The sequence below is a fragment of the Typopeltis vanoorti genome, chromosome 6, assembly GCF_054136105.1.
Source record: "Typopeltis vanoorti isolate ZY-2024b chromosome 6, IOZ_Tvanoo_1.0, whole genome shotgun sequence".
NCBI classification, from domain to species: Eukaryota; Metazoa; Arthropoda; class Arachnida; order Uropygi; family Thelyphonidae; genus Typopeltis; species Typopeltis vanoorti.
Genome location: NC_143554.1, coordinates 62,499,986 through 62,526,061, shown reverse-complemented (window position 1 = coordinate 62,526,061; position 26,076 = coordinate 62,499,986). Strand labels below are relative to the sequence as shown.

General features: G+C 37.1%; 1 protein-coding gene across 1 annotated transcript in view; it reads right to left on the bottom strand.

The window, feature by feature from the left end:
- Positions 1-26,076, bottom strand: part of Pgant5 (polypeptide N-acetylgalactosaminyltransferase 5) — a 325,123-nt gene that overhangs the window by 6,130 nt on the left and 292,917 nt on the right. The window contains exon 13 of the mRNA XM_090394846.1: positions 4,792-4,926. Coding sequence (XP_090250972.1) covers positions 4,792-4,926 — 135 coding nt within the window. The remainder of the gene's footprint in view (positions 1-4,791; positions 4,927-26,076) is intronic.

Here is a 26,076-nt window from a genome sequence, read left to right as displayed (position 1 = left end):
TATATATGTATATATATATAAAATTAATAAAAATAGAAAACAAATCCTTAATTCAATCTTGGTACAAATGTATTATAGGTTTACATAAAATTTTTAAAATCCACATAAAAAACACTCTCTCATAAATTACAAAATGGATCTATCCTACTACAATTATGTTCTCTAATGTTTCAAGTTGAAAAGAGAGCTACCTCTGCACAATGAGTAAGTTGAGTTTTCTTTCACACATACATTCTATGTCACTTCTTTGCATGATATCCTTTCTTCAGGCTTATTTCTATTTGTACACCAGTACAAGTATTCTTGTACACCAATTTCTCCACAGAATTCAACTTCTATCCCCATCCCATATTTAATTCTCAAATGTATCATATCTTAACATGCCACTTGTCCTGCTTGTTTACATTCATCTTCCACTTCTGATACCAACATACAGGCACACACACCTATCATACATTAATACTGTGGGCTGAGTAATTGTTTCCAAGACCAAATATGGAACTTTTTTTTTCAGTCACTTCAGGCATCTACATATGCAATGTGGTCTCACAATGGGAAATAACTTCATCTACCACTAAAGGCCAACATTCACTATCATTCCTGCCTGTGGCAGGATTTAAGCCTGCAACCTATCGCATGGCAGAAGTGCCGCTATCCCCTTAGCCAGGGCAGTAAAATATAACATTAATTTCATCATCATCATCAAATTCCTGCTATGTACCCTTAAGGGGCGTACAGGATATGATAGTACTACATGAAAAAAAAATTACATCATTACTAACTTCCTATCTACAAATTTCCTCCAAATCAGTCTGTTACTTGTCAAGACTCCAACATTATCAGATCTTATATTTCTATCGTCTAAGGCACTTTGTACCGTATTAATCCACCTATATCTTGGTCTTCCTCTGGGTCATTTTGCTGCCAACCTGGCAGAGAACACTTGCTTTGCTAATCTTTCCTTGCCCATTCTGTTTAAGTGACCATACCACCTGAGATTAGCTCTGCTAACGCATTCCTGGATGCTGACAATGTCAAGTTCTTTCCTAATATCCTCGTTTTTAATATGATATTGCCATTGATGCCATCTGTTCACGCCTATAACCTTTCTCAGGACTCTCATATCTGTGGTCTCTAGTCTTTGGTCAAGTGTTTTACTTCTGACCCAGCTCTCAGATCCATAAGTTAAAACTGGTTTGAACACTGCCTTGTATACAGCTAATTTAGTGTTCCGACTAATTTCTCTCTTATTCCATATGAATTTATTCAATTGACTTCCCACCATACCAGCTTTGCTGATTCTGTTGTCTATTTCTATATTTAATTTACCATCTTCAGTAAAAATTGTGCCTAAGTAGCTGAAATGTTTTACTTGTTCCACAGGTTCTCCATTCACAACACAGTTGACATTTTCAATGATTCTGCCTATTTTCATTGTCTTTGTCTTCTTATTGCTGACCTTCATACCATATCTATTATAACAGCTATTCAATTTAGTCAGAGAATCTTGCAGACTTGTAGTAGATTTATTTAGAAGTATAACATTCATCCGCATAAAGCAAAGAGCTGACATTAACATCTCCAATTTTGATATCATGTTTAATACCACTTTCCTTCATAATGTGATCCATATAGATAATGAATAACAGAGGGGATAATGTACATCCTTGTCTCACACCAGAATTAACATTAAACCATCTTCCTGTACTTCCTTCAATTCTAACTGCTGACTCACAACTCAAATAAAGACTAAGTATTGCTTGATATAATGCCCCATTGACACCATATAACTGCAGCGTATTGAATAGCTTCTCTCTTGGCACCTTGTCATATGCCTTTTCCAAATCTACAAAACTTAAATACAGATCTTTGTTATATTCCCATGCTTTCTCAACTATTTGTCGTAAAGTGAAGATCTGATCCAGACAGCCTGTATTTGGCCTGAATCTAGCTTGTTCTTCACCAAGCTTTTCTTCCACAATTCTTCTCAACCGTTTCTCAAGTATACTTGCATAGATCTTGCCAGGAACACTCAGTGAGGAAATACTTCTGTAATTCTCACATTCAGTTTTATTTCCCTTTTTATATATGGGTACTATGAGAGCTCTACTCCAATCATTGGGAATTCGTCCCTCTGTCCAGGCTTTCTGAACTATGCAGTGCAGCCACTGTAAGACTCTTATACCACCATACTTCAGCATTTCTGGTCGAATATCATCTACTCCTGCTGCCTTTCCACATTTCAAGCCTTTGATTGGTTTTTCTACTTCAAGTATGGATATATATTCCTGACTGCATGCCTGGTCAGTGTTTTTTACCACTGTGCTGTCATCACTGCTTGTTTCATTTAGCAGTTTTTCAAAGTAATTACTCCATACTTCAAGGATATCTTTTTCTCCCGTTTTTATGTCACCTTTATCATCTCTAACTCCCTTTACAGCACTCTTTCCTCCATTCCTAAGCTTTTTCAACAACCTCCAGAATATTTTGCCACCTTCTTGATATTTATTTTCTATATTCTTGCCAAAGTCCTCCCATGACTTTTGTTTGGCTAGTTTTACACAGTGTTTAGCATTCTTGCATTTGTCTCTATATTCTCTAAGAGCACAAGCTGACTTATTTGACAGGAGCTTTTGATATGCTTTCTTCTTTACCTTCACTACCTCTTTAACTTCCTGTGTCCACCAGGGAGTTCTGATTTTTTTATCCTTGCAGACAACCTCACCACATGCCTCTCTGGCAGAATCAATCAATGTTTTCTTCAGACTTTGCCATTGAATCTCCAAGATTTGATTCCTGTTCTCAAACTCTTTCATTTTTTCTTCAATAATCTTTGTGTATTTTAGTCTACAGTTCACATCTGAGAACTGCTCAACTTTTATTCGCTTTAAAACTTTCTTACATGTTATTCTTTTGAATATGAAATTCAATTTTATCCTGCTCAAGACTAAATAGTGATCACTTCCAATTTGAAATCCTCTGTACACTCTGGTGTCCTGCACCAGGGAGAAAACATCACTATCAACAATAACATAGTCAATGAGACGTTTCTTATTCCTAGCCTCTTCTCTCCATGTGAATTTGTGCACATTTTTATGTTGGGACATGGTGTTAGTAATAACCAGTCCATATCCTGAGCAGAAATCCAACCGATATTTGCCATTATTATTAACTTTGCTCTTTTCTCCAAATTTTCCCAAAATATTTTTGTATGTATGACAATCATTTCCTACTCTGCTATTTAGATCCCCAACAAGGACCAACTTTTCCTTTTTCATTGTGTCAATCGCTTTTTCTAACGCCTCAAAAAATTCCTCCACTTCTACTTTAGTAGAACCTTCTGTGGGACCATAGGCACAAATAAGTCTCATTGTCCAGTTCCCCATTCTCATATTTGCCCACATTACTCTACTTGAGACTGACTGCCATTCAAGAAGATTAGCTTCGTATTTTGTGTTGAATACTATGGCTACTCCTTCTTTTCCTTGATTGTCATTGCCTGAATATAACATTTTGTATTTATTGCTCAGAAAGATCTCACCAGTTTTGGTCTTTTTTGTTTCAGTCACCCCTATTATGTCGATCTGGTACTTATCTAATTCCTCAGCTAGCTCCATTTCTTTGCCATTCAGGCTTCTTATGTTGATAGTACCGATCTTTAACTCTGGTGATGTTGAGTTGGGGTTTGTTTTGCGATTTGTTCCAGTAGCTGACTTTTCGCTGTTCGCCCTGGTTCCCTGGCAAAAGTAACGGGGGCCTTGTTTAACCGGGCGACGCCCCAGCCGGCATGAAATTTTGTCATGTTGTACCATCATTTTTTATTTTCGGTTTAATCAATAAGAATACAATTTGGTCGGCTAAATCGCAAACTGCCAGCCCATCCTCGTTCATTCAGTATCCAAGTAGATACCCAACAGTGTGCACCACGAGAAGGTGAGAATTGGACATTAGGTCAGAAGCTCTGGTCAGTTCTCCGCATTCCTTTAAAGGCTATGTGGAGGTCTCCTCTCAGTTATGCAGCTTTGACCCTTAAGCATATTCTGTAATTATCAAGATCCTAAACATATGAAATTTCTTCTATGCAAACCAGACACTAGACTAAAAAAAAAAAAAAAAAGATCTTGAACACAGAATAAGAATATTATAAGAGTAAATTAAAGTTAACATTAATTTAATGTTATATATTATCTGTTCCTCACAAAGAATTAAAGAAGCATCACATATCATAAGTACAACATGTATATGTGTAGAATGGATCTATCCTAATAGAATTATGTTCTCTAATGTTTTAAGTTGCAAATATACTACCTCTGCACAATGAGCAAGTTGAGTTTTCTTTCACTCATACATTCTCTATCATTTCTGAATTTTAATATTCTTCCCTTTCATCTACATATGCTCAGGTCAAAATGAAGCTAAATTATAATATACAGAAATAATTCTGCTCTACATCAGATTGAAGACAAGGAATGCTAAAGAAGCAAAAAATTAGGGAGATAAAAAAAAACACTGTAAACACTATTTTATATATATATATATATATATATATATATATTATATATATATATATTAGTGGTATTAATGATATATATTCTGTAATTATCAAGATCCTAAACATATGAAATTTCTTCTATGCAATACTAGAATGAGATTGCTTTTTTTTCTTTAAAAAAAAAAAAGATCTTGAACACAGAATAAGAATATTATAAGAGTAAGTTAAAGTTAATTATCTGCTTAATTTTTTATAATTATGAACTCTTATTGCTTCAATTAAGATACCAATATTCTTACTTCTTTGCTATAAGTCCATAGCTGGTTTCCTCCCATTCCATGGCAGCGTATCAGCTTCACTGGACCTTTTGGTGAGGCTGAATCTAGACAGCTGTCATCTGACATTATTTGTTGCCGCTTAGTATAAGCAAACACCTATAATTAAAAAAAAAAAAAAACATTCATATAATACTAGAAAAGATTGTGGATTAACAATGCTTGAAAAAAGATATCTATTAACCACTGAGTTATGAGACTTTAGTTTAAGAATTACTGAAATTATAAAGGATACATGAAAACATTAAAAATATACATAAATAATAAGTTATTGCAAGTGATATAGAAGAGCCACCAAGTTGCCACAGAAGAATAGAAAGATGAGCAAAATAAGAGAAATAGTAAGACATCAATATACAAGGTGTTTGTTAAAAATACTACTATAAATCCCTAGTATCATAATGTTAGGTTGAATTTTAAAATGTAGACCTTGCAAATAAACATGCTATACATCTTAGTTTATCTTTCTGCTGATAAATAACTTCTAAATGGTATGAGTTAGAAACCAAAAATCAGTTATACTGAACTGTGGGGAAAGAAGGATAACAACTGATAATTATTTTTGGTTTAAGCATTTGTTATTCTAGTATGACTTGCGTTTGCAGTACCAAATAAAATGCAGGATCAGCCATTTAAAATTATTGGTGAAGAATGCTTTGGATAACCATGCATCGCAATGCTAAGACTGAAAAAAAGAAAAAAAAATCTGTTCAGTCCAGCAAAAGACAGAAAACTGAAAACACTGTCCAGCAATAATTTGAAATACTAATTGTTTCACTAAATGGGAACCATGGAGTTTCAGTGGCAAGCCGTGAAGAAAACATTGATTCAGACAGAGACATGTGGTGAGGTTATCTGTAAGGATAAAAAAATCAGAAATCCATGGTAGACAGAAGTTAAAGAGGCAGTGAAGGAAAAGAAGAAAGCATATTGAAAGTTCCTGGTGAATAAGTCAGCTTGTGCTCTTAGAGAATGCAGACAAATGTAAGAAACCTAAACACTGTGTAAAACCAGCTAAACAAAAGTCATAGGTAGACTTTGGTAAAAACATAGAAATAAATACCAGGAAGGTGGCAAAATATTTTGGTGGCCCGTTGAAAAAGGAGAAAAAGATATCCTTGATGTATGGAGTAATTACTTCAAAAAATTGCTAAATGAAACAATCAGTGACAGCACAGTGGTAAAAAAACACTCAACAGGCATGCATATTCGAGCAGAAATGCTTAAGTATGGAGGTATAAAAGTCTTACAGAGGCTTTTATATGCAAGTATAATTGAAAAATGGTTGAGAAGGATTGTAGAAGGGAAGCTTGGTGAAGAACAAGCTGGATTCAGGCCAAATAGAGACTATCAGGATCAGATTTTCACTTTATGTCAAATAGTTGAGAAATCGTAGGAATATAACAAAGGTCTGTATTTAAGTTTTGTAGACCTGCAAAAGGCATATGACTAGCTAACAGGAGAAAGGCTATTCAAAGCTCTACAGTTATATTGTGTCAATTGAACAATATTTATTCTTTATTTGAATAAGTTAGCAGTTAGAATTGAAGGAAGTACTGGAAGATGGTTTGATGTTAAATCTGGTGTCAGACAAGGACGTATATTATCCCCTCTGTTATTCATTATCTATAGGATCACATTATGAAGGAAAGCGGTATTAAACCTGATATCAAAATTGGAGATGTCAATCTCAGCTCTTTACTTTATGCAGATGATGTTATACTTTTAAATCCAGTACAAGTCTGTAAGATTCCCTGTCCAAATTGAATAACTGTTGTAATAAATTTAGTATGAAAATCAGCAACAACAACAGGACAACTACAATGAAAATAGGCAGAAACATTGAAAATGTCAACTACATCATGAATGCAGAACCTATAGAACAAGTAAAACATTTCAGCTACTTAATCACAATTTTTAGTGAAGATGGTAAATAAAATATGGAAATAGACAACAGAATCAACAAAGCCAGTATGGTAGGAAGTCAACTGAATAAATTTATATGAAATAAGAGAAATTAGTCAAAACACTAAATTAGCTGTATACAACATAGTGTTCAAACCAATTTTAACTTATGGATCTGAGAGCTGGGTTAGAAATAAAAAACTTGACCAAAGACTTAGAGACCACAGGTATGAGAGTCCTGAGAACGATTAGGGACATGAACAGATGGCATCAATGGCAATATCATATTAAAAATGAGGATATCAGGAAAGAACTTGATATTGTTAGCATCCAGGAATGTGTTAGCAGAGATAATCTCAGATGGTATGGTTACTTAAACAGAATGAGAGAGGAAAGATTATCAAAACAACTGTACTTTGCCAGGTTGGCAGGAAAAAGACCCAGAGGAAGAATGAGATATGGTACAGTAAAAAGTGCCCTAGAAGATAAAAATATAAGATCTGATAATGTTGAAAAGTTGTTGATAGGAAGCTAGTAATGATGCAAGTTTTTCATGTAGTACTATTATACTCTGTATATCCCTTGAGGGTACATGTCAAAAATTTGATGATGATTCTTTCATAATCTATGTAAACTACATTTTTCTTAATTTTTTAAAAAATAAAGTCATTAAATTTTTATCTTATTTTATAAAATAAATAAATTCCATCAAAGCAATATCATATAAACTGCAGCTAGTAAAGAATATAGTTAATTAAAAATATGAATAGTCTTTTTCTCAAGGATCATTAAAGTTCTCATACCAGTGGCATGAGATTTAAGGCAGTTCGGGACGTTAATAGTAAATCGACAGTAAAACCATCGATGAAAACCAAAATGCAATAAAGATACTCTGCATTATTAATATTCAAATATCTGTGAAGAAGATTAATCTATATAAGCATAATTTAAATGTTAATTAAACCAGGTCCTCAAAAGTGGAGGTGGCAGATATGTACAACTTGGCTTACGGCATGTATAGACCATCATGAGCTGGGTTACAATGGCCTTCAGCAGTTAAGTAATTTTTTGAAGGGTAGAATTTTCAAACAGTAGCAAGCATACTGGACCACACATAATGGTAATTACTTTGAAAATGTTCAAGGAAGCTAATAGTCTCACTGCCATTATTTTGATAGATGTGCCTGGAAGAGAGCAGCGTCATACTGGAAAATACTGCTGAAGAAATAATTTTTATTATCAGGTATCTCTGGGCACATTTTAAAATGAGAAAAAGGACAATGAAACTTATTTGTGTCTAAGGTCCCACAGAAGGTTTTTCTAAGAAAGAAGTGGAAAACATTTTAGTTATTAGAACAGGCAACTGACAATGAAAATGGAAAAAGTTGTCCTTATTGCAACAGCAGAGTACAAAATGAATCCCACCAGGCATATAGAAATGTTTTGGGAAAATGTGGAGAAAAGAACAAAGCTAATAATAATGATAAGTATTTGCTGATTTCTGTTAATGACAGACATGGACTGGTCATTACTAACACCATATTCGGTGGTGTGGTGTGGAATGTGGTGTCGAGGCTAGCTGGTGAACGGACGTGCTATCGGAGAGCTCCTGAGAGATTTGTGTTTAGGATTCAATTTAATGGACTAAAGTGTTTAATTTTGGTATATTATTGGAGCCTTATTAGTGTGGTTAGTGTACTAAAGTGTTTTATAACATAATCTATGTCGGGAAGTCGCCGCTAGATGAATTCGTAATGAGTAGTGTTCGTGCAAGCTCCAGATAAGATAAGTATCATTTTCAGTTATCGATACAAATTACTTAATATTGTGTAGTTTTGTTTTGTTTGCCTTGCATATTTTAGTGCGTCTATTTTTGGTGTGTTATAACGTATAATTTGACAAAACACGTTACAGATAACTATGGCACCTGTGCGAAGGAAAATGGCGGACAGTAATGAAGGTTCGCCATCGTTATCAAAGAACGGTAGCATAAAAGAAATGAGTCAGTGTACTAGCTGTGAAATGTACGCTTTGCGGAGTGCGGTCGGAGTGTGGTTAGATGATAATAAAGGATTGAATGTGTGTAGAAAATGTAGGGAGAATGCGGAATTGAAGTGTATTTCGGATCGTGAGTGTGATATTTTTGTCAACCTTCAGAATGAAGGAAATAGGGATATGACAAGAAACGGCAAGGTTGTACATGAAAATTGTGAGAGTGTGAATGTAGAAAGTGTGAATGATAGTATAAATGGTTTCTCAGAGAACAAAAAAGATGAGATAGATGCATTGAGTGAGATCGCGTTGTTGAATAGTGCGATAGAAAAAGCAAAACAGCAGCTAGAGTGCATGAACAAAAGTAGACTGAATGAACCAAGCAATAATAAAAGGTATGACAGGAAAAATAGACGTATGAATGTGAACATGAACAAAATGAAGGATAGAGTGCTGTATGGAGACTCGTTAGTACGAGGTGTGTTAGTAGAGGATTTGACAAAATCGTACCAACCTGGTGCGACCACAAAGGACGTAACTGCGTCTATTAGAGAGCAAAAGGAAAGGGTGAAAGAAATGATTGTTGTGGCAGGTACGAATGACTTGAAAGGAGATAAAATGGAAATGATAGAAGACCTGAATGAATTGTTTGAGGTAGCAAAAGAAAAGAGTGAGAGAGTTAGGATGATTAGTCTTTTGCCACGGTATGACAGTGAAATGTTTAAAAGGAGGGCTATAATTGCAAATGACTTTATGCGTGGGTTATGTATGACGAGTGGTGTGGAATTTGTGGATGTGTGGAGTGAGTTTGATGGGCGAAAGGATCTACATAAGATGGATGGCTTGCATTTGAATGGTTACGGTGTAAGAAGACTTGAGAAAGTGTTGCTGAATGTAGTGGATGTGCAAATTCAGGGAAACTAGATTTGTTAGGGGGGGGGGAGTAGAGATACAGTCCTTATGGAGGCAGTTGAATGTAAGAATGAATATAATATGCCAGAGCAAATAAGGACAACAAATCTGAGTGGGATAGTTAATATAAGGTATCAAGGTAGGGTTGGGGCTAATGGGGGTCTTAAATTCATGTACACTAATGCTAGGAGTATTAGGAACAAGAAGGAAGAGTTTTTGGCCATGGTTGGCACTTCCAGACCACAGGTTATAGGTATTAGTGAAACATGGCTGACTGCAGATGATATAACTAGTGGGATTGAATGTGATGGGTATAGTGTGTTCAGGAATGACAGAGAGAATAAAATGGGGGGAGGAGTATTGTTGATGATAGCTGATGAGCTCCAGCCAAGGAGAATAGAAGTTGAATTGCAGGATAGAGAAAAGAGCACATTTGAGGCCATTTGGTGTGAGACTGTGGCTAGCAGAACTAAATATACAATTGGGTGCTGCTATAGACCAGGTGATGGAAAAGATGGTGGTGAGAGTATGCACAAGCAAATAGAAGAAATGGGTGGAAGGAGGGTGATTATTATGGGAGATTTCAACTATGGTCGCATTGATTGGAGTGAGGAGAGGACACACGGGAGGAAGGAACTGGATTTTATGCGGTTATTAAGGGATAACTATCTGCGACAGCATGTAATGGAAAATACTAGGGGTCAGAGAGTGCTTGACCTAGTAATTACATCTGAGGATTTGGCTGTAACAAATATGACCACATTGCCACCAATCGGTGAGAGTGATCATCGGGTCTTAACTTGGGAGGTGGCTAAAGGTGTAGAATTTTCAATTAAGACAGGGTACATGTGGAATTATCGGGCTGGAAAGTATGACAAGCTTAGGAGTTTGATTGGTTCAGTGCCATGGCATGTACAACTGCAAGGACTAGAAGTTGATAGTGCATGGGAGGTAGTTAAGAAGTGCTTGCATGAAGCAATGGCTGACTGTATACCTAGAGTCCGAATAATAAATCAACTAGGGGTTAAATGGATGAATAACACCATTAAGCTTGAGTTGCAAAAAAAGAAACAACTATGGAGGGAATTTAAGGAGAAGGGTGACCGGCAGGCACATGAACGGTATAAAGCGCAGGCCAGAAGGGTGACGAGTGTGGTAAGAAAAGCAAAAAAGGATTACGAAAGAACATTGGCCATGCAGGCTAAAGAGAATCCTAAACAGTTTTTTAGATATGTAGCAAGTAAAAGGAAAAATGTACATGGCAGATTGATTTTAAAGAATGCCGATGGTAGGGAGGTAACTGAATCAGTTGAGATAGTTGAGTTACTGAGTGAGCACTTTGCAAAAGTATATCATCCAGGTGGTGACATTGCAGAAACGAATAAACCAGTAGATTATACGGGAATTGTGGTTAATGAAGTGGAGGTGAGTAGTCTATTGCATAACCTCAATGTCAATACATCTGTGGGATTGGATGGTATACCAGCTCGTGTTGTACGAGAAGCAGCTAAAGAATTGTCAGTACCCTTGACCATTTTGTTTAATTTGAGTCTCGGGTCTGGGTTAGTCCCGAGCGGGTGGAAAGAGGGGAAAATAGTTCCACTGCATAAAGGTGGTTCCAAGACTGCTGTTGTAAATTACCGACCGATTAGCATATCAGGAATCATTATCAAGGTCTTAGAGAAAATAGTCAAGAGGAAAATACAAGATTGGATAGAAGAAAATGGGATACTGTATCGGGGACAGCATGGTTTTGTGAAGGGTAGGTCATGCCTCAGTAACTTGCTCACGTATTATAACACAGTGACGGCTGAACTGGATAAGGGTAATGGGTTTACGGTGATTCTACTGGACCTTGCCAAGGCCTTTGACAGGATTCCACATGGAATTCTAATCAGTAAATTGCAGCATATGGGAATGGACATAGGGTTGGTGAGATGGATAGGAGGGTGGTTGACGGAGAGATATCAGAGAGTGGTTTACTTGGGAGTAGAGTCCACAAGACGGCCTGTGACTAGTGGTGTGCCACAAGGATCTGTTCTTGGACCACTGCTGTTTAATTTGTTCATAAATGATATAGGAAATGATCTGAGAGGAACAGTTCATTTGTTTGCGGACGATGCGAAGTTGGGTAGGGCAATAGTGAATGCAGATGACGTCAAAATTTTGCAGGATGATTTGGATAGATTGGAGGTCTGGGCTAAGGAGAATGGATGTCAGTTTAATGTGGCAAAATGTAAGGTTATGCATTTTGGGGTGAAAAGATTGGCGGCAGTTTACTGCATTGGTGGAACCCTGCTCCAGGAAATTGATGAGGCACGAGATTTAGGAGTGTTGGTAGATAAGGAATTGAAATTTAGGGGACACATTGCAAAAGTGACCAAAACAGCTCATCAAATCACTTGGTTGCTGAAGAATACGTTGACAAGCAGAGACAAGCAGGTTATTGTTCCTCTGTATCGAGCTTTGATAAGACCCCATCTAGACTACTGTGCTCAGATTTGGTCACCTAGGTTTCTTCTTGATGGGGAGGAGGTGGAGAGGATCCAGAGGCGAGTGACCAAGATGATAGCAGGTCTGTGGAATGAACCGTATGAGAACAGGTTGAGGATTTGTGGGTTGCAAAAATTGGTTGATAGGCGGAGGAGGGGAGATATGATTGAGACATTCAAATTACTGAAGGGTTTCTATAAAATTAATTCAGAAGATATTTTTGAGAACAGGGCTGGTTGTGGGAGGACTAGGGGACATCCATGGAAACTGGGCAAAAGTGTGGTTAGTAAAGGTGTTAGAGCTGGGTTCTTTACTTTTAGAGTAGTGAATGAGTGGAATGCGCTCCCTGAGTCTGTGGTGGATGCTGTGACAGTGAATGAGTTTAAGGCGAGGTATGATAGATACTGTATGAATGTCAAATAGTTGTGATGAATATGATTTGGGGCCTCCCTCGATGAGTCTAATGACTCCCTGGAGTTGCCCGTAATAATAGTAATAATAGTAATATTCCAACCTAAAGATGTACACTCACAACAATCTCTGGCAATCTATTCCTATTATTCATTTGTTAAGGAGTTGGATAAGTATTTTCCATTACTTAGCAATGAATCTACTAATTCCTTGTTTCCCCAACTCAAAACGACTGAAAACTCAGATTACACATTGCAAAATAAGTACTAATCTTCCAGATCCGGTTCACCAATATTAATGATGGGCCTAACATCAGTGGTTCCCATTTCCATCTCCAGCCTACAAAATCTACTCTTTCCAACAGAATAAACTCATTTTATGCTATTCACTATGAGTAAATTTGTTTGAATGATAAATACCAGGTTTTAACTCATACACATTTTTTATAGTTTCTTTCATCAATATTCAATCTCATATTTCTTGGTTATGCTTTTTTACTCTTTTCATGCCAAAGGCAGCATTTGTACATACAGGTAACAGACTTAAAAAAAAAAATTTTTAAAAAATAAATAAATAAAAAACTCTGAGCTCTCCAGTTGCATTATTGGTGATTGCAATGCAGCATCTACAATGCAGTCGATATGCAAATGTACTCCCGACATTCCTAGGCGATGTGTGTTATAAAGTCAAACGGAGGTCTGCCACTGTTTATTGCATGTTAGAATGGAATCCAGAAAGGACCTCAGTGACTTTGCAAGGGGCGTGATTGTTGGAGCCAGGCTGGCAGGTGCATCTGTGACCAGCTGAAATTGCACATGTTAGTTGAGGAACAGTCTCTAAGGTTATGTCAGCATGGTAGTCGACAGGACAAGCATCACCAGAGAAATGCAAAGTGGACGAAAGCGTTTACTGCAAGAGAGGGACGTTCGAGCATTAATGTGCTGTACCATGAAAAATAGGCGGGTTACTGCTGAGCAACTGTGTGAAAAATTCAACACCAGCTGTGGGAAACCCATTTCAACAATGTAGTCAACTCTGTGTAGTCAATGAACTACACAGAGTTGGATATCACGGTCAGGTTGCCCAACACAAGCCTTTGATCACTCCTGTCAATGCATGTTGTCGCTTCCAATAGTGCAAAGCTCACAGCCACTGGAGGGATGTGATATGGTCCAATGAATCCACGTTCACACATTTTGCTGCAAACAGATGAATATGTGTGTGGCATCAGCCAAAGGAAGCTTACTTGACAGAGTGCTTGTTTCCAACTGTGAAAACTTTTGGTGGTTCTGTAATGATCTGGGTCACATTCTCATGTCATGGTTTGGGTCCACTTATTGTATTGGAAGGCAAAGTGGAAGCTGCACATCGTCTTTCAATCATAAATGATTATCTTTATCCCATGTTGACACTTTTCTCCTATGCAGTCAGCCATGTTTAAACAGGATAATGTTCCCATTCATCAAGCAAATGAGGCCACCCAATGGTTTGTAGAACATGATGGTGAGGTGTCCGGTCTTCCATGGCCATCATAATCAACAGACATTAATCCTACAGAACATTTATGGGACATTTTGGGGCGAGCTCTCAGGCAATGTTTCCCACCTCCAAAAAACAAAGGTGAATTGATCTAGTTTCTGTTGGATAATGGTGTAAAATTCCTCTTGTTGAGTTTCAAGCCACTGCCATATTAATAGAAATGTGTCAGTTTTTCCATTTTTTTTGTCCATTACCTATATTGATGCCACTAGTGAGTCAAGCACTCTGGACGTGATTTGAAGAGCTCCTGATTCAGATAAGTTTCACTAGGAATAATTAAGTATATATGTGTAATTGTTTGAGTAAGAGCGGCTGTAAACGTTGTGCGCTACCGGTATTATTAGTGTGGGGGATTTTTCTTGCCTAAACTAATTACGAAATCGTTATTATTAGATCTAGTAACCTGCAGAGAGAAAAAAAAAAAATGGCGGCGGCATTGTCATTCCATGATTTTAATTTAGGTTTCAGTCGTTTCGTTAAGTGTGAGATCTGTTATATGTATTCCTTCGATTACATAAATGATTTGTGGATGTTTAGTGCGGATGGAAGAAGGATGTGTGTGAAGTGTGACCTGAACGAGGAACTGATGAATGCAAATATGAAATTGATGACAGAAAGTGTTAGTACTGATCGAAAGAGAAGAGAACGTTTGAAAGAGAAGGATGGTGAGAAAGAGAGGCGAAAAAATGTTAAAAAATCAGGAAAAAAAGAAAAAGAGCGATTTGAAAACTGTAACGGATGTTAAAAGGGACGAAAGTGAGGCAGAAAGAACAGAAATTGAGAGAATGAATGAAAGTAGAAATGGTGTGATGCAGAAATCGCAAGTGAAAAAAAATCGAAAGAATAAATGATAGCGAAAAAAGAATGAATGATGGCGAAAGTTGGACGCATGTTGGACTGAAAGTACTGAAACAAAGAAAGATGAATGACAGTAAAAGTGAGAAGAATGATAACGAAAGTTGGATGCATGTTAGTCCGAAAGTACGGAAACAAAGAAAGATAAATGAGAGTGAAAGTGAGAAGAATGATAGTGAAAGTTGGACGTATGTTATACAGAAAGTATGGAAACAAAGAAGGATGAATGAGAGGGAAAGTGAGAAGAGGGGGTCGAGAGTTAGAAAGTTAGAAAGATTTAATGATAGAGTTAATGTGTCGTAAGATTCGGAAAGTGAATTGGATTAAATGAGGCAAGAAATGAAATGGGTGCGGAATGAAATTAAGAGAATTCAGGTCAAAACTATTAAAATAAATCATGATGGCATGAAAGAGTTAACAAAAGATGAGCGACTGGCGTTGTATGGCGACTCCATGATTAAAGGTGTGCTAGAGGATAAAATGCACAAGGTATGTTTTCCAGGCGGTAAAATGAGTAGAGTGATTGAGGCATTGCATATGAGGCAGGAGCGAGCAAAAGAGTTAACAGTATTAATTGGTACAAATGATTTGAGAGAGAACAAAGAGCATGTCAAAATGAATATCAGGAGGCTGCTTGGAAAGATAAAAGAGAATAGTGTGACAGGAAGGGTAGTCAGTGTGTTGCCTAGGTATGATTGTGGTGAAATGAGGTGGAGAGCAAGGATTATGAATGATATTCTGGCTGAAATGTGTGAGGAGATGGGAGTACAGTTTGTTAATATGTGGAATGAGTTTGAGGGACGAAGTGAGCTGTATGGGAGCGATGGACTGCATTTGAGTGGTTATGGTGCGAGTCGCTTGGAGAGACTGCTGCTGGAAGGTAGAGAAGTGAATAGAGAGAATGAATCAGATCAAGAGGGCAGTGATGTGGAAGAGCAGGAGAGTAAGACAGGAGAGATTGAAGAAGTGGATATGAATGGGGAAGTGAGTGGTATGAGTATAGAAAATGAGAGAATGGGTGTGTAAGAGGAGCAGGGAAACGGGGAGGCTCAGGGTGGACAGGGGTAGACAGCGTGAGAAAGATGGATGCTCCAAGAGGAGGTGAGAACATGTGTAGGCAGGAAAGAAATGGGATGACCAGGGATCAACAGGAAACAGATGGAATTGCAAAGGGTTCTAAAATGAAGAAGCAGAAAGGGGAATGGCCCCAGTCCAGCATGGAGAGATCACATCGAGTGAGTGGTATCAGTGGAACTAGCTGTAGATCCAGAAATAAGCTGTTGTGTTTGTATACCAATGCTAGAAGTATAAGAAACTTCTAGCATTGGTTGCACTAATTGCGTCTGTTCACCCTAAGATTGTCTGAATAAGTGAGACATGGTTAGATGAGGACGACATCCTGACAGGAATAGAGATGGAAAGGTATGATGTGTTTCGTGAGGATAGAAGGGGTAAAAAGGGAGGGAGAGTGCTATTGATGATAGAGAAAGAGTTATGTCCATAAAAGGTAGAGATGCAAGAGGCAAATAGGGCCAGTGGTTTTGAGGCAGTATGGTGTGAGATAGAGGTGAATAGAATCAAATACTTGGTGGGATGTTGTTATAGACCTGGTAATGTGGATGGAGGTGATAGTGAAATGTATAGTCAAATAAGGCAAGCAAATAAGAAAAGGGTGATCATTATGGGTGATTTTAATTATGGCAATATAGACTGGAATGAAGAGATAGCAACTGGAAGTAAAGAAAATGAGTTTGAGTTTTTGAGGGATAACTACCTCAGACAGTATGTAACAGTGGGCACACGAGGATTAAGGGTCTTGGATTTGGTCATCTCATCAGAGGATGTAATTATAAATGAGGTGTCAAATCATCCACCAATTGGTGAAAGTGACCATGAGGTGATTACCTGGGTGGTTGCCAGCAGTGCAAGGACCCCTGTGAAAAAAGGACGCCGGTGATTATGAAGAGCTCAGGAGACAGCTTGCAGGTGTAGCATGGAATGAGGAGTTAGCTGGAAAAGAGATCAATGCAGCTTGGAGGATTTTCAAAAACTATTTAGTAGATGCAATGTCTGAATGTATTCCATGGGTGAGAAGGTTAAATAATGTAGGTGTGAGATGGACGAATAAAGAGATTAAGCATACGATAGAGAGAAAAAGGGCATTGTGGAGACAGCATAAGAGAAGTGGAAGTAACCAATTTCATGAGGTCTACAAAGACCGGGCAAGGAGAGTGACTTGGTTGGTGAGAGTAGCTAAAGAGAGGTATGAACAGCAGTTAGCTAATGAAGCCAAAAAGAATCCTACGGAGTTCTTTAAATATGTAGCCAGCAAAAGAAAGAATGATTATGAAATGATGACATTGATTGGAGGAAATGGTATAAAGACAGCTGTTGCAGAATGTGTGGTGGAGATACTTAATGAGCAGTTCATAAAGATCTTTCAATCTTGTGAATGTGACTTCATGGAGAGATTGAGAGCAGTTGATGATGGGGACGAGAGACTGACTGTAAGTGAGCAAGAGGTGTTTGGGGAGTTGAGTAAACTAGATATAAATAAGGGTGTGGGACTTGATAATATATCACCACGTATTCTGAAGGAATGTGCCAGAGAGTTGACACCTGCCTTGACATATTTTTTTAATACAAGTCTTGCACTTGGTCAAGTTCCTAAAGTGTGGAAGGATGGCAAGATTGTGCCACTTCATAAAGAAGGTGATTGAACTCAAGCATCAAACTATAGGCCTATCTGTGTGTCAGGTGTTGTGGTTAAGTTGTTGGAGAAGCTTGTGAGAACTAGGATCCAGAGTTGGGTTGACAACAATGGTATAATCTTTGATGGACAGCATGGATTTGCTAAAGGGAGGTCATGTTTTAGTAATCTACTTACTTATTACAATAAAGTGACTGCTTCCTTGGACAGAGGAGAAGGATACACAGTAATATACTTGGATTTCGCAAAAGCTTTTGATAGAGTACCTCATGATAAGTTGACAGTCAAACTAGAGCAGACGGGGTTGGATATCAGATTAGTGCATTGGATTGGAGACTGGATATCTGATAGGTATCAACAAGTTGTGTATGGGGGTGCGATATCCAGGAAAAGGAAAGTCACTAGTGGAGTACCTCAGGGGTCTGTTTTATGATCATTACTATTTAACTTGTATATTAATGATATTGGCGAAGATTCGGATGGAGATATTCAGTTGTTTGCAGATGATGCAAAGTTGGGACAAACCATAAAGAGTAGTGAAGACGTTGTGGCCTTGCAAGAAGACTTGAATAAATTGAGTGATTGGGCAAGTAAATGGGGATGTGAGTTCAATGTTGCAAAATGTAAAGTTTTAAAATTTGGAAAACAAAGATGGGATGCAGAATTTATGCTTGGTGAGAATATATTGTTGGAAGTAGAGGAAATAAGAGATCTGGGGATGATAGTGGATAAGGATTTAAAATTTAGGGGACACATCGCCAAAATTGTGAAGACAACACAAAGACTTCTGGGAATGATGCGGAGGACACTGACGTGTAGAAGTAGAGAGATTCTTGTTCCACTGTATAAGGCTTTGATTAGGCCACGCATGGACTATTGTGCCCAGATTTGATCACCTGGTTTTCGGAAGGATGAAGAGATATTGGAAAGGGTCCAAAGGCGACTGACTAAGGTAGTTTCTGACCTCTGGAATGCTGAGTATGAGGAAAGATTGAGAAGATGTAATTTGCAGAGTCTGGTGGAGAGAAGGAAGAGGGGAGATATGATAGAGACCTACAAGCTGGTAAGGGGGTTGTTATAAGATCAATGGTGGAGAAGTTCTACAGAGAATAGTGGGAGATCAGGGGAGAACCAGAGGTCATCCCTGGAAACTGTATAAAGAGGGTGTGAGTAGGGGAGTGAGAGGCAGGTTTTTTTCGTGCAGAGTTGTGAATGATTGGAATGCCTTGCCTGAGAGTGTGGTGTCTGCAAGGAGTTCGAGTGTGTTTAAGACATGGTATGATGAGATGTGTGTGTGATAAAAGGACCTCCCAGATGAGTCTTTGACTCCATGAGGTCTTCTTTAATAATAATAATAATAATATATGTTAACTTGCATCGTATGTCAGCAAACCAAACTCAAAATCTCTTCTTATTCTGACTAAAGATGCTTGACTTCATTGCTCTTCCAATCATTCTGAACTTTCTCATTTTCTTTCTTTATGTCTATTTTTTTTTTTCCAGTACAAGTATAGTTAGCAACTCCTAGTGAACTAGTTTTCATTTTCCACCTGCATGATCTTTCACAAATTGTTTGAATGTCTATCAATACACCAGATAATCCCACTCACTTTTCAAACACAATTTCCTCTTCACCAATACTCTGTATACGTATTACACAGGACACCTTTTCATACAGATAAGTCTCACAACTTAATGCTGATTTCTTCATCTGTGTATGCATCCCATTCCATTATTCACACAGTCCCTTTTGATCTTGTACTGATGGCACTGAAAGATCTTTGCGATTTCTGCTTGTTTTCAGTTTTATGAATACATCACTGAAACACTTCATGTAGTTATGGATCTGAGAACATCCAAGTTAAGAAACAAGCACATCATTATTGATTTTCAACTGAATTCACTATTTTTCTGTTGTCTGTGCTTTCAGTAAATATGAGCAAGTTATCAGCATGAAAGCTGATTTTAAAACAGTCTAAAACATTAAACTTGTATCATGTCCAAATGACAGTTGTGCTTTCTCGTTTGTTGCCAATGGTCCTAACTTCATCCAATCCTGCTTTCACCTCTTTTGCAGCTGATGGCCCTAATGCTACATTACCTGCAGAGAAAAACAATCTCCTAGCATTTTTTTTTAAACTTTTGCTACAATTCCTACACTGATGATCTAGATAAATATCCTATTATTCCAAACTTCAGAAGAATCTTGTCCAAGCTAAGTACAAGAAAGTCTCCTGTCCTGAGATGCTTTCTAGTATTCAAATTAAGCAAAGTTACTAATCCAATTGTTCAGCTTGGTATTACAAATGTTTTAGAGATTTGCACTCCAGAGTTCACTTGTATATCTTCTGCAGCTTGGAAATTAGCCCACATTCAACCATTTCTAAGCATGGAAGTAAATCTTTATCATCTAATTACCATCCCAGTGTTTCACTTACATAAAATAAATAAGAAATGCCTTTTAATTCCACAAAGAAAATAATGTGAAACTTTAGTGTTGCTGGAGATCAGTAGCCAGCTGGTTCCCATCAGTTGTAATTGAATTCACAAATGACAATTTTTACCCCGACAGTGTTCCTATACCAGGTATAAATATCTGAAACAGTGAGTCCTATAGTCAGTTCCAAGATGTGGAATAAAAAAACTAAAAAAAAACTAATTTTCAAGAGAAAACCCTACTTGTAAGCTTAGGAAACAACTGAGAAAAAGGCATGGAAAAAGCTCCTCTAGTCAAAGACTAGAAGAGAACTTACAGGATGCATCTTCTGCTGGTCTAGTATTACAGAATTTACCACAAGACTACATAAGCCACCCTTTAATTAATAAATTATTATTAGCATGGATTCAGCTACTGTAGATCCACTGGAAATCTTCACTAAAAATTGTGCCTAAGTAGCTGAGATGTTTTACTTGTTCTATAGGTTCTCCATTCACAATGCAGTTGATATTTTCAATGCTTCTGCCTATTTTCATTGTCTTTGTCTTGTTATTGCTGACCTTTATGCCATATTCCAGATTCACACCATATACCAGAGGTGTAATTAAACGTCTGACCAATAAAGCCAACAATCTTTTCTCCAGTGAGGCCTTTCTTGCAACAGAACTCGAGCATATATGCCACACCTTCCTACAGAATATGTAATCTTTCTCCCAATCCTCAACCTTCTCTTTAGAATGATTTTAGTAATTCTATCACTATTCCTTTATCTAGGATACATATCTGAAAAAATAGCCAGAATTTAAAAAAGGGGGGAGGAAGCAACCTCTGCACTGTCTTTAAGCCTTACTTAAAAGAAGTTGACTATGCTTTAGATACTGCACTCAAAATGAGATGAGGGGGGGGAAGGAACCAGCATACTCCATTACAGCAAGTTTAGAAAGAAATGAAAGACTTTTTTAGAATCTGCAACTGCTTTTAAAATGAACCTAACCTGAATAAATATAGATGGATAAGCATTAATGTTTCCCATATTTTGGGGAACATTAATCCTCAGAAATCTCATATTATAAGCAGGGCCTCTGGCTGGTGCTCACAGAGAGTATTCTCTTCATTTTGGACTAGTCTATTAATAGAGTGCCTTACAGGAAAGCAAGGATTGGATGTTTGAGTTAAAGTTCCATTTGGTTCTCATCATTCCTTAGGCTATAGGGAAGTTTTTTTCCAGTTCTCTAGCTTTAGTACTAACCTGTATACCCACCACCAAATGATAGAGAAAAGCAAAAGGTTTTTCAATTACCAAAACTTAGACTGGTTTGCAGTCAGTTACAGAGGATTGTTCATATGTATAGGGGGAAAAAAAAGAATAGATGAAAGAATGTAGGCCTGTGGTACCCCAAGCATTATTTGCAAAATTTATAAAGATAAAGAGAGAGAGCAAAAATCTTGCAGCCAAGTTGCAAAAAAATATAGCTCATTTAAGAAGCAGTCATATGTCTGATATTTGCTATATCAATGCTATTTTTTTCCAAGTTTTCCATTATTATTTTTTTTTTTTTTCAAAGTGATATAAGTAATAAGATTTCCAGTGGATCTACAGCAGCTGAATCCATGCTAATAATAATTTATTAATTAAAGGGTGGCTTTAATTAATAAATTGAATTAAATATGAATTAAATATTGAATTAAATATGGAAATAGACAACAGAATCAATAAAGCCAGTATGGAAGGAAGTTAACTGAATACAATTTATATGGAATAAGAGAAATTAGTCAAAACACTAAATTAGCCATACAAAGACAGTGTTCAAACCAATTTTAACTTATGGATTTGAGAGCTGGGTTAGAAATAAAAGACTTGATTGAAGACTAGAGACCAGGATATCAGTCCTAAGAAAGATCAGGGGCATGAACAGATGGTATCAAAGGCAATATCATATTAAAAACAAGGATATTAAGAAAGAATTTAATATGGTTAATATCATCCAGGAATATGTTAGCAGAGCTAATCTCAGGTGGTATGGTCACTTAAACAGAATGGGAGAGGAGAGATTAGTAAAACAAGTGTTCTCTGCAGGTTGGAAGGAAAAGGACCAAGAGGAAGACCAAGATATAGGTGGATCGATATGGTAAAAGTGCCTTAGAAGATAGATATATAAGATCTGACAATGTTGGAGTCTTGACAGGTAACAGATTGATTTGGAGGAAAATTGTAGATAGGAAGTTAGTAATGATGTGAATTTTTCATGTAGTATTATCATATCCTGTACACCCCTTGAGAGTACATGTCAGGAATTTGATGATGATGGTTTAATTACATGAGTATTGTTGGGGAGGGGATGAGAAAGTTTGTGAACATACCTGCCTGTGGGTTGGTTTTTCTGTGTACTGCAAAAGAAATGTTACCATTAGTTACAAATGTTACATTATCAAAAAATCCATCATGAAATGGATTTTTTGATGCTGACTACTGAGATGGAGGAAAGAGTCTCTCTAGGTCATGAAGTGAAATGGAGAGCACATCATATACACAGAAGGTTTAAGAGGGGGCCTAGTCAAGAGTACTCTTCAAAATCATCCATAGCAGTACACTATCTGTTTGTAAATTTTTCTTCCAAGAGAAATAGCCAGAATGATTGGCAAAAGAAAAGAGATCTATGATATCATGAAGAAAAACATTTTTTTTTAAAGTATCAGTGTTCCCTTGGATGACAGCAAACAGTGAGCTGATATCAAAGCTGACCAATATATCAGAATTATTTACGATTAAATTATCAACAGAAGTTGATAATTTAATCGTAAATTAAATTATCAACTTCTGTTGATAATTTAATGTAAAAAGAGATATGGCTAATGAGGGTGGGGGGGGGGATAAAGAGAGAGAACAGAACAAACACAGACAGGCAGGCAGTTTTAGACTCAGCCAATAAAACTGTACTTTGTATTAGCTTAATGTCAGATATCACTTTTCTTTCTTATTTGCAAAAATCTTTAACCATACGAATGAGCAAAACAATTAAAATGTAGATGTAAAATACAGGATATTCACATTGGATCTCCCTAGTTTCAAATGTGGAAACATGTAAGGTTTAGGTTGTTTGAGTGTTCCAGAGATTCTACAAGTTTCTTCCAGAATTTTTTCCTGCATCACGATACAGTGCTGGTGCTGCTGGACAGAGCTGTCGTAGTTTTAAACATGCCATCAGGGACACAGAGAGCGCAAGTTGTGTTAGTGCAAGATGATTAGCTGAGCTGAAATCAATCAAAGCAGTGCAGTGTAAGTTCTGTCAGGTGTACAAAAAAGGCAGCATTTGACCTCAAGATATCCATTTGTGGAAAGAAAATTTCCTAATGACAGGAAGCATTTTGAAACAACATGGAGGAGGGAAGCAGCCAATATTGGAAGAGAAAGTAGAGAGGATTCACAAGACCTCTGAACGAAGCGCAACAAAATCTGTTAGGAGAGTGTCACGTGAACTGCAAATATCCTGCTCCACTGTTCACAAGGTCATCCATCATAAGTTGCATCTACATGCATACAAAGTGCAGTTGTTGCAGGAAATCAAGCAAAATGACAAGCCACAATAGGTAATGTTTACAGTTGAAATTCTGGAACATATCTATGAGAATCCACATTTTCTTTTCCTGATTTGTTTTTTGGATGAAGCCACTTTTTCATGTCAGCCGAAAAGGCACAATGTCATGATATGGGGGAGTGAAAATCCTCACTATCATAGAATGTGTGTGACAGTCTGGTGTGGTGTAATGTGAAACACTATTATTGGCCCCTTTTTTTTAGTAAAGCAATATCGATGGAATGATTTACCTTGACATGCTGGAAAATTTCGTCTTTCCACAACCCGAAGACTTGCAACCGCATACCCTCTTTCAACAAGATGGTATCCCACCACACTGACATTTGGAGGTTTGTGCAACTCTTGATAGGGTCTTTCCTCAGCGGTGGATCAGATGTGGAGTACCAATCCCCTGGGCAGCACGTTCGCAGATCTTACCCCCACTCAATCTTTTCTTGTGGAGATATGTGAAGGACACAGTCTACGCAACTGAAGTCGACAACCTAGAGAATCTGAAACATCGCATTTCTTCTGCTGCATCCTTCATCACCCCTGACTGGAGATAGACTATCGACCTGACATTATGCATACTACTAAAGAAGCACACATGGGAGTGTACTGATTTTTTTTTTTTTAACCAAAATTTGGTGAGTGTTCCTTCTCGTTTGTACAATTTCGACACCATGGTCCATATGCCTAAGTAGTAGTGACACGTTAAAACTAGGGTGGTCCAATGTGGACACCTAGTATTTTGTTTTGTTGAAATAATTCTTCAGTAAGATTTAATAACCTTACTAACCAAATTCTAGCAAAATTGAATTTATTTATTGCAAAAAAAGTATTTTACTTATTTTGTCTGAAGAACACCATATACAACTTATTAGAAAGACAAATATTTATTTATTTACTAATTTCATACATCCTGTCATATACATCTTCAGATTACATAAAAAAAAAGGTATTAAGAGAAAGATAGATTTCTAAATTAATAACTCTTATACATCGAATGAACATAACCCAGATGTTGAATAGTGTTGAGATGCTATTCTCAACGCTATTCAACCCAGATTGAATATATGATGCAGATGGGTTGCTCACTGTTGTGATGTGCTTTGTAACTTCTCTCATAGCCTAATTATTTAATATGTAGGTCTTTGAGATATGCTGACCAAAGCTGGTTTAAGATGAGAACTCAGGTTTTATTACACTGGATCGAACATCACATCATTTCACTAGTCTCTTTAAATCTGCAGACATAATTGTTGAATTCTATGTATGGAATTTTTGGAAGTTGCTGAAGTATTTGATGCTTTTCTTTGGTGGTGTGAAATGCCAATCCTGACTTATATGCTTGTTTCTTCTCCAAATCTTTGATATGTTCTTTGAGGTGGCATACCACATATACAGAACATTTTGTACACTCTTGGTTATTTAAGAGAAAAGGGGTTTGTTTGGTGGTGGTGTGAATGCAACTTTTAAGTTATATTGTTTGAGAATTTTCACTATTTCCTCTATAACAGTTTTTATATATGGTAAAGAAATGGTACCTTTGCAGTTATCCTGTTGCTGTATATGCACTGGAATATAAGATGGTCTATTTAAGATGCTATTGATGGTTTTGAGACATGCATTCCTTTGTAGTACTGCATGCCCACAGATGGGAGACACTTCAACATTTCTGCACATGTCAGAAGAAGGAGAATCCATTTCGATAATAGGGTAATCAAGCCGTCTTGTGGGATGAGTTGTTTATTATTACATGTCGGAAAATTAACTTTTCTTTTTGAACATTGTAGTTTTTAATGTGGTAACTATTTTGCTTGTATAACAGTTGAAAAATTTTATGTATAAAGCACATGATTTTGCATGTTGGTGATCAATTCTTACATCCTTTATTTCTTTCTCCCCTTCAGAATGAATTGACTATTCTTGGCAATCTGCCAGACCAGGTTCCATGAAGTGTGGACGTACTATATATCTAAGATATGGTATTTCTTTTTGTCTTTTGTTGTCATTATTGGATATTATGAAGCACTGTTTGAATGTTTAAATTATGCCTCATCTTAGGTAAGATGATGATGCCACATAGCATATAGATATCTTCTAGTTTTGAGCTTTTCTTGTACGCTTCAAATGAAAGATAGCCATGATATTTACTTAGATGAAAATATCTAGGAAAGAAAACGATCCATCTTTTTCAACTAATGTGAAATGGACACACCCATGGATAATCTTTTTGTCAGTTCAAAACAGAAGTTTTGAAACCCGAAAAGAGTGTTTTCTAGGTAATGTCTGAAGAGTTTAACAGTGTTTGGTGGAAAAATATCTAAGATTAGTATGGTGTCTTCTCTTGGAACATTGGTAAACAGGCCTGTGATATCCAAACTTACCATAACTTCTTTAGGACCCAGTTTAATGTC